The sequence below is a fragment of the Cyprinodon tularosa genome, unplaced genomic scaffold, assembly GCF_016077235.1.
Source record: "Cyprinodon tularosa strain WSP-4 unplaced genomic scaffold, ASM1607723v1 ctg430, whole genome shotgun sequence".
NCBI lineage: Eukaryota > Metazoa > Chordata > Actinopteri > Cyprinodontiformes > Cyprinodontidae > Cyprinodon > Cyprinodon tularosa.
In genome coordinates, this window is record NW_024039153.1 from 8449 (window position 1) to 21239 (window position 12791).

A 12791-nucleotide genomic window follows, 5' to 3' on the forward strand; every position below is an offset into this window, starting at 1 on the left:
TCTCATAGTAGCTTCATCTGGTCTGTTCCTGTTTGGCTGTGACTCCATCCTGGAGAGAAATACCAGCTGTGCTGCTTCCATCAACACCTTTGTTTCTAGATGTTGGAGATCCGCCTGTTTTCCAGTGTAGTCCTGTTTCTCTGACTGTGACTAACTGGATGTGCTCTCTTCATCCTCTGACATGGGAGGCGGCTCTGAGCTCGTCTGCCTGGCTGTGTGTTTCCTGGACGGGGCCGCCTTTTACAGCTGCTTTTTGTGTCTCTGCTTCTGTTTCCTTGAACCCCAGTGGGCCTCAGCAGATGGCCGCTCACACTGAGCCTGGTTCTGCTGGAGGTTTCTTCCTGTTAAAAGGGAGTTTTTCCTCTCCACTGTCGCTACAAGCATGCTTAGTGTGAGGGATTGTATTTGAGTCAATGAGTAGATGCAATCAGCTGGTTTTCCTTAGATAAGGAAACTTTAAAATCAATTTGACTGTATGATCTGGTTGAGCTGTAAAGTGCCATGAGATGACATGTGTTGTGAATTTGGCACTATAGAAATAAACTGAATTTAATTGAATTGAATAAATGAGTGAACTCCCTCTAATTATTTACATTTCACCATTCCCAGAACTACAGCATGAGGAGGACTAGGCAACCATCTTTCAGTCTGATTTCTTAATTTGTCCCCACCAATTAATAACTACAATGACCTTCTATTGTTTTGATCAGTTCTCAGATCTGATTTAGTGTAAACACGGACAAGATTATTATAGTGGGGAATCAAAATAATAATGTTGGTACTGAATGCGATAAAATTAAAGTTTCCTTTAAACCTATCCCAGAGTCCATTAGTTTTTCTCCTACTGTGCATAAACTGACACTACTGTACTGGGTTATGACATTGATTGTGAATAATTATTAGTATTTCCTCACAGCCCTGTCCTATCAGAGAATTTTTTTAAATAGTCTTTGATTTCTTCGCCCACCTAACAAGGTTTCCTTCCAGTAGATCCTTATATGACAATGCTGGATTAAGCTGTAAAGAATCAATCCCCCTTTTAATTTCCTCATTAACACAGAAATGCCCATCAGATGGCAGCAATGTTATTGCTTCCCATTCACCCCCTCCACCTGCTGAATTTAAGGTGGCTCATTTGTTTCCCGTCTTTTGTTACTGGAGTATCTAATACAGGTGTGTGTGGCCTCAGTAACCACAATAACAATAGCCAGACACAGCTGGATTAATCAGTTTGTCCAGAAATGAAAGACATAAATCAATGGAGGAGACTTAAGTTTGGGAACTAGTGTAGAAATCTTAAAGCTGATTAGTGTTTGGACTGCTTTGCCCCTGTAGACCTTTCTGAATTATCAACAGTTTAAGCAGTTTAAGCATCGCTCAGAACGTACTCCTGGATCAATGTGTGCTTCTGTGGTTGTTTGTCTCTCTTGTTGTGTCTCTGTTTTCTCTAACCCCCAGTCAGTCGAGGCAGATGACCGTTCAAACTGAGCATAGTTCTGGTTCTGCTGGAGGTTTTCCTGCCTGTTAAAGGGAGTTATATAAATAAAATTAAGTTGAATCAAATTAAATTTCTAACCTTCGATGGAGCTTTATGGGTAATAGAAGATTACATAAACCAGCTTCACCTATACTGACCAAGAATGCGTGCAAGATACCCTGAAATAGAAAGAAAGTTTGTCATCTCTTAGAAACAGTTATCGGTCTCAACTAGCATCAGACTTTATATTTAAACAAATGTCAATGTTTTTTTTAAATGCTTGGGGGTCTTTCTTAAAAACGTAGGTGTTCCTATGATTGTGCTCTTCTGGTTTGAGATATCTGATGTTTCTCTAGGTATCTGTTGGAGCCACGTCTCTACTGCTCTGAGTGCTCCGATGACCGTAGGCACATACACAGATGCACATACATCATGTATCCATGTTATTAAATGCTAATTGTAGCGCGTATCAATGGTATTAGTAATCCTACTTGAATCTTGTCCATTTCAGATTGCCTGTGATGGATGAAACAGGCGGTTCCACCATCGCTGTGTCAAGAACACACCACCTGATATGGAGTATTGCTGTCCACTGTGCCAAGTTTGAAGAAAATACTTCAACATAAACATTATTTAATTTAAGCTCCTTTAAATTATTTTTGCTTTACACTGTTCCAAATTTGATTTATATGTTGTTATATTTATTCTGCTTTGTTTGGAAGGTAGTTGAAAAATGTTGAAACCTGTTTAATGTTGTTAGATTGAACTGTAAAACTTTTTTATATATATATATACTACACTAAGAATAAAGTAAATAGCACAAAATAACTACATTACTGTGTTTGCGACTGGTTTTATTTTCCAAATCCAAAAAAGGTGAAATGGAGATATAAGGTATAAGTTTACATTTAGGTCGGATTTAAGATGTAAATCTTGATTACCTTAACGGCAGGTCCTTGCCAAACATTGCATCCCCTGTTTTTTTTACAGAAATATGCAGTTGTATCAGATGTAACAATTTCTACATGCTTCCACATGTGTACTGAGCTACCAGTGTGAATTTCATGTGTGTGGGACAATTTTTGCGTTAAAAATAAGGGGGATGCATTTTGTGGCAGGTCCTTGCCAAAAATTGCATCCCTTGTTATCTCAGAGGAGTTGAACCTTGTATGACTTTATTCCTTTATATCCATCAGCAGTTAAAGGACAAGAATCAGCTAATGCAAACTCTGCCTGTAAAACAATGACAGCGCAATTGTAGCTGAATGATCTGAAGCCTCATTTGGAGCTTTTAAACAGGCTTTTGAAAAACTTTGCTGCTGTAATATATATTTTTTTAGAATAAAAACCTAGCAAATGTGCCTAATAAAAAAAAAAAAAAAAAAAAAAAAAAAAAAAAAAAAAAAACAGAAATACAATTATAGAGCATCCAGTATTGTAAGAAAGTCAATACTGTTTCTGGATAAATACATTAATGTATGAGTTAAGTTCGGTTCCGTTTAATGCATCTTTTCTTGTACGTTTGAAATATCCCATGCTACTGAATGCACCATAGCTGTCTGAAACTGACCCATGCATCACACTATGGCCAGCCATATCACACTGGTCTGTGAACGCTGTGCTGCGTAGATGCGCATTTGATTTTACTTTGCAATTTCAAAACTCACGTCGGCTACCACGGTTTGTTGTTGTGTGTAAATAACTAACTTCTAATGCTAACTTCACAGAGTGGCTCCCCGACTTTCCACTGATTCCTTTTTTCTCACACAGTCAGGGACGTGCAGGTCCTTAAAGACGCCTTCACACCATACTCGATTACATTTGATTTTTAACATGTTATATTTAAGAGAATGAAATGTAAACGTATTGACAAACAATATCCCTGTTCCAATCTTATTTTAAATAAGTTTTTATGTATGTAATCCATACAGATCATTGAACACCAGAAGGTCGCAAAATTTTTGTTGATCTACAAATGTTTTTCACTCTATTTGAATGAAAAGCGCACTGGCTATGATCTGTAGATCTGCGCACTTAAGATCCCGTTCTATCTCTCGCGATATGTGAGCGGCGTTCACGTTTTCCGTTCGGCGAAGGTAAGGTCCTTACAGCTCACTACTTTAGTTATATTTGGGTTTGTAGAAGCCTGCTTACTTGAGTGTTACAATACCAGCAGACATGCATCGTTTAACACTGATATAACTGTCGCCTTGTTAGCAGGCTGTGTGTCAACCACAGATACATTCGGTTAAAATGGTTAGCTTGTATGCTAACTTTCAACGTCTTCACTTTTACCACATTTTATTAAAAAAATAAAGTAAAATAAGCGTTCAACCCCCCAAAATAAATATTAAAACTAAGTATTAACTATGTGGACGGGTGTAACTTCCTACAACAAACACAAGAAGAGTCTGCTATGGAGATAAGTTGATGGGAAACAAAATAAGTTTCTGTGTTATGAAGCATTTGAAGCTAGCTTGATCACCATGGCAACTGCGGACAGAGGCTGCTTCAGAGCAGTGCATGCTGGGAGGTTGGGATTCAGCTGTCTGACAGGATGACCACACATTTACTGGTTGCTTTCTTGATTATTAAAGAAAAGAAAACATTATTCATCATAATAGCTGATTGAAGGCAACAGTTTGTGTTTTTCTCTGCACAGACTCATAATAAATGTGTTTTTCAAACTAGAATATGCAGCTTTTTGCTTGCCAAAACCCTGGCAGTCTAGCTAAAGAATAGAAAGAAACGGTTAAATCTTCACGTGTTTCACTATATAGGTTTAAGGGCTTAAAGCACAAAATAAAATAAAGCATAGTTAAACTAAATAAAATGTGTAAAGTGTTAAAAATTCAACATACTTTATTTTATCACCTATATGTAACAAGGGAAGATATGTTCCATTATCTTTGTTCCTCAATCTGTCTGTTTTTACAGGTTTTTTGGGTTAACCCATTTTTTATCTGAGGGAGAAGATGTCTCAAAAAGAAACGACTCCGTCTCCCTCCATCATTCCCCTTCGCTCTGACCAACATAAGCTGAGTATCCTGAGCAAATTCGACAAACTACGTCAAAAAGACCTGCTTTGTGACATCACCCTTGTTGTAGAGGACGTACACTTCAAGGCGCACAAAGCCCTGCTGGCGGCAAGCAGTGCGTACTTCTCTCTTATGTTCACAGCAGAGCACCAGGCCCCTCAGTCCACCTACACGCTGGACGGTATGGCGGCCAAGATGTTCGCCGCTGTGCTGGAGTTCATCTACAGCGCCCAGGTGTCTGTGGAAGAGAGCTGTGCTGAGCAGCTCCTGGCTGCAGCTCACAGGGTAAAGGTCACTGAACTGGTTGATGCTCTCACTGAGCTCAAAAACTCTACAAATGGAGGAATAAAGGATGAGGCAAAATCAGAGAGAGCTCAGGTGGCCGATCTGTCAAAACGCAAAAGAGGACGGCCAAAGAAAAATACGGTCATACCCTGCGAGGACTCTGAAAAAACTCAGGCTGCTGAGGGAGAACCTGCGAAAGACGAGGAGGATCATAATGCTGGACCTGACAAGAGGAGTCACAGCAAGCGTAAAATAAGGACGCCAGTTAAATACAAGGGCTACAGAATTAGCTATGATGGAGCAGGAAGCAAAGAGCCTGGAAAGAGGGGCGGGAAGAGGAAATACCCCAACACCGAGGCCCGATGTGAAGAATGTGGGAAAGTGTTCAAGCACCATCTCTTTTTAAAGATTCACCAAAGAACTCACACTGGTATCTCCAGCTTTTAATTAAAGACCTACAACAACCAGGCCTGATGTTATCCTCACTGACGTTTCCTCTGTTTCTGTTCGCCTCCCAGGAGAGAAGCCGTTCCACTGCACCGTTTGTGGGAGGAGCTTCACCCAGAAGCACGCCCTGCTGGCCCACCAGCGGATACACACTGGAGAAAAGCCCTTCGTCTGCAGCATATGTTCAAAAGCAATGTCCACCAAACACTCTTTGCAAGAGCACATGAACCTCCATGGAGGTAAACCATGGGAGCTACGACCCCCTTTGCTTTTCATTGTCTTAAAGTAATGCTTTTTTAAAATACTAAATCTCAAACAACTAAAATATTCTATCTGCTGAATGCATGTTGGATCATTTAAGATAATTCACACTTTTATAATCTTCCAAATGCTGATTTTTATCATATTTCTACTTAAAATAAATAGGGATGCACGATATTGGGATTTTGGCCGATATGCCGATATTTTAAAATTCATGTAGCCGATAGCCGATACCGATACTGATGTTAAAGCTGGACAAAAATAAGTAGTCATTGAAAATAGCAGTTTTGTTATCCATTTCTGACACTTTGAAAAATAATATACTCAAATATATTTTCATATGCTGATATCAAATAGATTTTTAAAAACGCGGTATCGATCTATTTTACTTTCAGAATCTTGTGAAATTTCATCGTTCTGTTACAAACTCTCGTGATATTTTGCAAATTCTTGTGAGATTTTGTTAGTAAAATAGATCGATACCGCGTCAATATATCAACATATAAAAATATGGCAACATTTCATGAATTTTCGGGGGATTTCGTAGCATAACGATGACATATAGCAATATTTCATTAGTAAAAGAGATTGATATGGTGTTTTTAAATGGCAATATATCAGCATATGAAGAAATTGGGATATTTTAATGTATCAATATTTTTTCCCTCGTCTTTAGAAGTTTTTAAGTCTGTAAAAAAGAAGTTTTTGAGGAAGAAGAAGAAGAAGAAGTAGTAGTTTTTTTTTTTTTTAGAAACTCAGAAGCTGATCAAATATCGGGTTAAATATCGGTGGGGTGACCGATGTCCGATATTCAGTTTTAAGGCCGATGCCGATAGGGGGCCGATTATATCGTGCCTCCCTAGAAATAAATAAATAAGAAATCTTAGCTGTTGATCGTCTTGAAAACGCTTTATTTGTTTAGTAAATATCAAAGAGTATAAAAATATGTATTGTAAAAGTACTCATACCCTTTCAACTTTTCTTTATGTTTGTCAAGAAAACAAAGTTGTTCACATTATATGACACTAGTGTCTGAATCCCATCATTTTTTCATATAATTTACATGTATTTAAAAACTTTTGACCAGAAAGGTAAAGATAGCAGACTTTGCAGCAGTGTTGTTGCTCACTAACAAATATCTTGGGGTCAGACAGATGGATTTACCCTGAGATCCAATCACTCATGCATGGACACCATGTTCTAAAGGGGTCACCTCTTAAGGCCGCTGATTGTAATGGGTTTTATTTCTGGGTGTCAGGATAAAGGGCGCTTAATGTAACACAACACCCTGCAGTTTGACTTAATGAAAAAAAATCTGATAATTCCAATGAAAGTACAGTTTGGGTCATAATGGAACATTATGAGCTTCACGTAAATACTTTGTAGGTCAGAAAATTCCTTTTCATCACTATTTTCTATATTTTTAAAATTGAAATAAATCTGCATTAATGCTTAAAAGTAATTTTTTTAAAAGTTCGGCAGATCCATGATAAATGGATCCAATCTAGCAAATAATCGCAGCGACAGATCCAGCTCAACTCAGACACCATTGGTAACCTCACATCAGGTGGAAAAAAATCATAAACCTCGTAAAGCAAGAGCTACGACAACAGGAGTGATGCAACTCTGTGTTTATGCCACAGGTGGCGGTATCATTAGAAAACTGATGCTTTTTATACATTTTAAGAATGATGAAAATTGTTTTATTGTTCCCATTGGATTCTTTATCAACTACTTTAATATTTTTGTCATTTTTAACATTTTACTTGTTTTCAGAGGAGAAGTCCTTTGACTGTGATAAATGTGAAAAGACCTTCACTCAAAAGAAGCAGCTAAAAAGCCACTACAGAGTCCACACAGGTAAAAAAAAAAGCACAATTATGCTTTGTGTTACGTCTTTTCGGGCGATTACATATTTCCCCCGATTTTTCTACTGCAGGTAAATCTTTGCCAGAATGTGATCTATGTCATCACAAGTTTATGGATGCAGCTCAACTGAAGAAGCACCTCAGAACCCATACAGGTAAAAACCTCAAAGCGTTTCCGTCCAGAAACTCAGCATCGTTATAACAGTATTCCTATAATATGTTGTTGTTTTTTCCCCATAGGTGAGAAGCCTTTCACCTGTGAGATTTGTGGCAAATGTTTCACAGCCAAGAGCACGCTGCAGACACACATAAGGATACACAGGTGAGACATACAAGCTGTTACTGATTGATCTCAAGATGACAGTTTGGACACGACATCAAGCGATAACACTCTCCAACTATGTGATCATACACCTGACTACCTGCCCTTAAAATAATAGTACACCCAAAACATGATTAGCCTTCATTTTCTACTCACCCCCATGCTGAACAACACTCTGGAGTACTTTTTTGATATCTCAAATGCATCTGGAGATCTGGGAGGCTTCTTGCTGTCTGCTGACATTCAAATAATGGAGGTCTATGGCGCCCGAGGCAGAAAGGTCCATAAAAGTCCACAAAAAACGTGTCAATATTCCTCCATACTGCTCGTCCAATGTAATCCAAGTGTCCTGAGTGGGTAGCATCCAGAATTTACTCGAAACGAAGTCATTTAGAATGTTTTTAGAGCATAAACACTAGTGTATAGTATTTCCTAAAAGCGCGCGCCGGCTCGTTCACGACGCTACGGAAACCGTGGCAGACCAAACCAGATGAAAGTGCGCATTCAGCGTCTGCTCTGCCGATAATGCAAGCGTAGAAGAAGAAATGTGCTGTTTACCTGTGCAAAGAAAAAAACTACGAAAGAAAAATGTCTGAGGACTTCAGTGTTGAGGAAGAGCATGAGTTCTTTGCCGAGCTGAATGCGCACTTTCATCTGGTTTGGTCTGCCGCGGTTTCCGTAGACTCTTGAACGCACTTTTAGGAAATCCTATACACTACTGTTTATGCTCTAAAAACATTCTAAATGACTTTGTTTCGAGTAAATTATGGACGCTACCCACTCAGGACCCTTGGAATACATTGGACGAGCAGTATGGAGGAATATTGACACGTTTTTTGTGGACTTTTATGGACCTTTCTGTCTCGGGCGCCATAGACCTCCATTATTTGAACGTCAGCAGACAGCAAGAAGCCTCCCAGATCTCCAGATGCATTTGAGATATCAAAAAAGTACTCCAGAGTGTTGTTCAGCATGGGGGTGAGTAGAAAATGAAGGCTAATCATGTTTTGGGTGTACTATTCCTTTAAAGCTCTTATTTTGCGGTACTTTTTTTCTATTTATTTATTTTTTTTGTTGCCAAACTCTTTGCAGATTACACTATTCTTGGATTACATAAGAAATCCTACAATTAACTTGGAGGAAATAAATCTTCTTTTAAAAAGAGACAGAAATTGAACTTCTGCACCTTTTTACTAAAATACTGGCAGAAATCTAATCATAATCCATTCTCACCGAGAAGCCTTCTGGTTGCAGCCACATGAACACTGTGAGCTGGTTCTGATATTAAGATTGAAAATGACTCTAAACAATCTAAGATGATAGTTTTCATAAAAGCATATCTCTTTGCTTGGATGGTCTAGTCAAAGTCCAGATATAAATCTGACTGATCTTTGGCTTAAAAGAAAAACATGTAGTGATTCTGTCCATCCAATCCAGCTGAGCTTGGGTTAAAAAGGTTTACTGTCCAGATTAGGGCGGGTGTTTGTTTTTTTCACCAATCCTCTCCTTGAGCTCCCGTTCTTCAGAGGGATGTCCCCTCTGTCTGCTCAGAGCTGATAAACTAGCTTATTTGGTAATAATGAGAGCCTGCCGACGTGTTTCACAGCTTTTATGTTGCTATACTTTAAATTTAGGGCACTGACAGACAGGATGATTAAAATATGAGTAAAAAAATCTAATGAATCCCTCAACCCTCATCTGGATATATGAAGCTGTTTGTAAAGTAGCCCAGGAGATTGGCTGCTGTGACTTCAGCAAAGCAAAGTATCAGGGGGGCGAATATAAATGGAGGTCAATGATATTTGTAGGAAGAATATAATCATTTTATTATCCTTCCTCTAAGTTACAAACAAGTTCTAATTTGCAATGTTCTCTCTTTTTAAAGGATCAAAAATATTACAGTTTGGAGGTGTCAGAATATTAGGAAAATTAAATGTTTTTTGTTAGATAAAGGTGACATAAATAAGCGATGTGTCACTGAATCCATTTTGAAGGCTGTTTTCCTAATGAAATCCTTTCTGTCATGTTCTCGTTCAGAGGGGAGAAGCCGTATAAATGTAATATCTGTGAGAAGTCTTTCTCAGACCCCAGTGCAAGGCGGCGCCACATTGCCTCTCACTCTGGGAAGAAACCCTTCACCTGCCTCGTTTGCGGCCTTTCATTCACACGGCTGGACAACCTGAAAACACACACCAAATCTCACAACAAGGAGAGACCCAGCGCCACAGAGGCCGCATCGGCCGCCCCCCAGGAGGAGGCGCGCGGCGTCTTACAGCTGCAGCAGTACCAGCCAGCCCTCAGCTCCGAGCAAGGGATCCAGCTGGTGGTGCCTGAGGGAGTGAACAGCATAAACTTTATCCCGAGTCAGGATCGGGAGATCAGCCTCATCGCAGCAAACGGAGAAACGGCACAGTCAGCCCATTCCAGACTGACACTCCTCACCCAGCCGTCAGGACAGATCCAGAACCTGGCGCTGCTCAGTCAGGGCGATACTGCGGCCCAGACGCAGCAGATTCACTCCATCAGCATGCTGGAGAGCCACCCGCCTGAGCAGATGCACGTCATCACTCTGAGTAAAGAAGCCATGGACCACCTGCAGGCCCACCATGGTCCTCCGCATCCTCTCCACGTAACCCGTCCCATCCAGGTGATGCAGCAACCGCCCAGCGTCCATCAGCAGAGCTCCCAGGGGATGGTGAACGGGCAGCAGCAGAGTCAGGCCATCCACATCAGCAGCCAGGTTAGCCAGCCCATCTCCATCAGCCAGACCAGCGAGCAGATCTCCAGCCATCACATCCAGGGACAGACGTTCCAGATCCAAGCGGGGAACGTGTCATACCTGTACACCACCGGCCTCCCACAGGACAGCTGAGACCTGCATGTTTGGAAGCTGACAAAGTTTAATGGAGGAGTTGGTGTTTACTGAGAACTGAGAAAAATTAAACACTGTAACGCTTCATAGTCACCCACACTGATGGTGTGGAGATCTTTTAACTGTTAACATCGCTCTGTGTAACCAGGCGTTGAGACTAAGCCATGATAAATGTAAATAGAAATGAATACTTCTAATTAATTCATCGAAATGGCTTCTTTGTGATAAAAAACAGTTCATTGATATTCATTGGTTAAAAACTTCTCAATAAAAAATTAAATGATCCACAAAGTGATAAGTTGCACAAAACTAAATATTAAAAGAAAGACGTCTCTTAGAACTGCTGCACTACATCTCCCATGATCCTTTGTGAGGAGCTGGCAATAGTTTATGCTGGAAATGGTAACGATTAATAAGCTACAATTGAGAAAGACTCTGGTAATTCCTTAAATCTCTACCACGATGCATGCGTGCTAATCGAGACCTAGCTACTCTGCTAGAATGATTCCTGGTGACGTTTGCAGCCTTATTCTTGCAAATATGCCATTTATTACCATTTGAATTCTTGGAAGATGCTGTTTTCTTCTAAGCAGTGTTATGTATGTACCTTTAAGTTATAAAAAAGGAGATGTTGGAAGTGTGTATTAATTAACCCCTAGAACCCTACGGACCCACCGGTGGGTCCAGCTGCCACGTGACCTCGTAATTTTCACAAACCCCCAGTATTGATGTGAAAAACACATTTGGCACAGTTTGGTGACATTTTTGGATAAATGTGCCAAAATGGCCTCTCCGCCTAAGAAATTTCTCACTAATACCATTCTAAAATAAATATGATTCATCTGATTGAGTCCACATTTGGTATATTTTTACACAACATTTAGATTTAAAAGTCTGTACTACTTTTTTGTGCTATAAATAATATTTTGGTAGTGTTTTGCAATGTTTATTTCAAAGAAAATTTTGGCGAGGTTCAAAAAATGCAAAATATTTTGTATTTTGTCCCTAATATTTCAGGCAGGGTCAAAGCTACAATGGTGCTGACACCAGAAAACCATTCTATGACATCTTACCTTTACAGAGGTACCAAAAGTTTCTTCTTAAATCTAATAGCTGTGAGGCTATGAGTTATTTACTTTTGTGTGTTTTTGTCAGGCAGAAATTTATTTATACCCCCTCAGGGTGTTAGAGGTTAATTAATGGTGTGTTGGTGAATTTAGGGGTAATTTTTAGGATGATTAAGGTCTTATTATTTCTGCGTTTGCTGTTTCAGCACAAATTACTTTGTATTGAATTCCATTTGTAGTGTGTTTATTTCCAGGTTGAGCAAGAATATTCTTAAATACTTGAAATTATTACTATGAAATTGAACAGTAGAGAAGCAGTTAAGGATGTGCTTATAATTCATTACTGAGCGCTTTACCTTGAAAGTTTTGTTCTGAAACTCAGAAAGATTCTCATCATTAGCTAGGTGGCAAGCCAAGGGAACTGTGAGCGTACATTAACTGCAGTCTCATTTTCCCCTCACGCATTGTGAACAGCACTGGTTCATTCACACTGATACAGGCACCACCCAGATTCAGACACAAAGGACCCCTACAAGCAATAAGACTTATTTGGGGAATTTGGTTTTGTTTTTTTATTTTTCAATAGAATTTTTTAAATTTAAGTTTAGAAATTGCAAGACAAGCAAGGATGCCGAGAAGAGAGAAGAAGGTTTGTGACACTTTGACATGAAACTGCAGAGTATACATAAAGCTGAATGGAACCCTGGAAAAAGGTTATGGTTGTTTAAGATGTCACAGAAATTGAACAATATAAATGACACCTCATAGGGATTGACATTCAGCAAATTAGGATGAGCAAAAATCATTAACTACTAAGACAGGAAGAACAGAAAGTGTTACTGAATGTTTTGAAACCCTACATTTGCAAAAGTTTGACTACACTTGAGTAAATCATTACTGTGAATATTATACTGAAGAGAATTTTTGAGAGCATTGTGATAACAAAACACAAACTATCTGTTATACATTTCAGTTGTAAAAAAGGGAGTTTTTCCTCTCCACTGTCGCTACAAGCATGCTTAGTGTGAGGGATTGCTGAAGAGTCAATGAGTCGATGCAATCAGCTGGTTTTCCTTAGATAGAAAACTTTGAATCAATCTGACTGGATGATCTGGTTGAACTGGAAAGTGCCTTGAGATGAGATGATGTGAATT

The 12791-nt window shown here is 39.3% G+C and overlaps 1 protein-coding gene across 1 annotated transcript; it reads left to right on the forward strand.

Annotated features, from left to right (window-relative positions):
• Positions 1-3394: 3394 nt before the first annotated feature.
• Positions 3395-10637, forward strand: zbtb24 (zinc finger and BTB domain containing 24). The gene is made up of 7 exons (XM_038299517.1): positions 3395-3573; positions 4415-5230; positions 5319-5486; positions 7285-7368; positions 7448-7531; positions 7617-7698; positions 9736-10637. Exons 2-7 carry the CDS (start codon positions 4453-4455, stop codon positions 10568-10570), a joined length of 2031 nt encoding a protein of 676 aa, XP_038155445.1. The 5' UTR covers positions 3395-3573; positions 4415-4452; the 3' UTR covers positions 10571-10637.
• The last annotated feature ends 2154 nt before the right edge of the window (positions 10638-12791 follow it).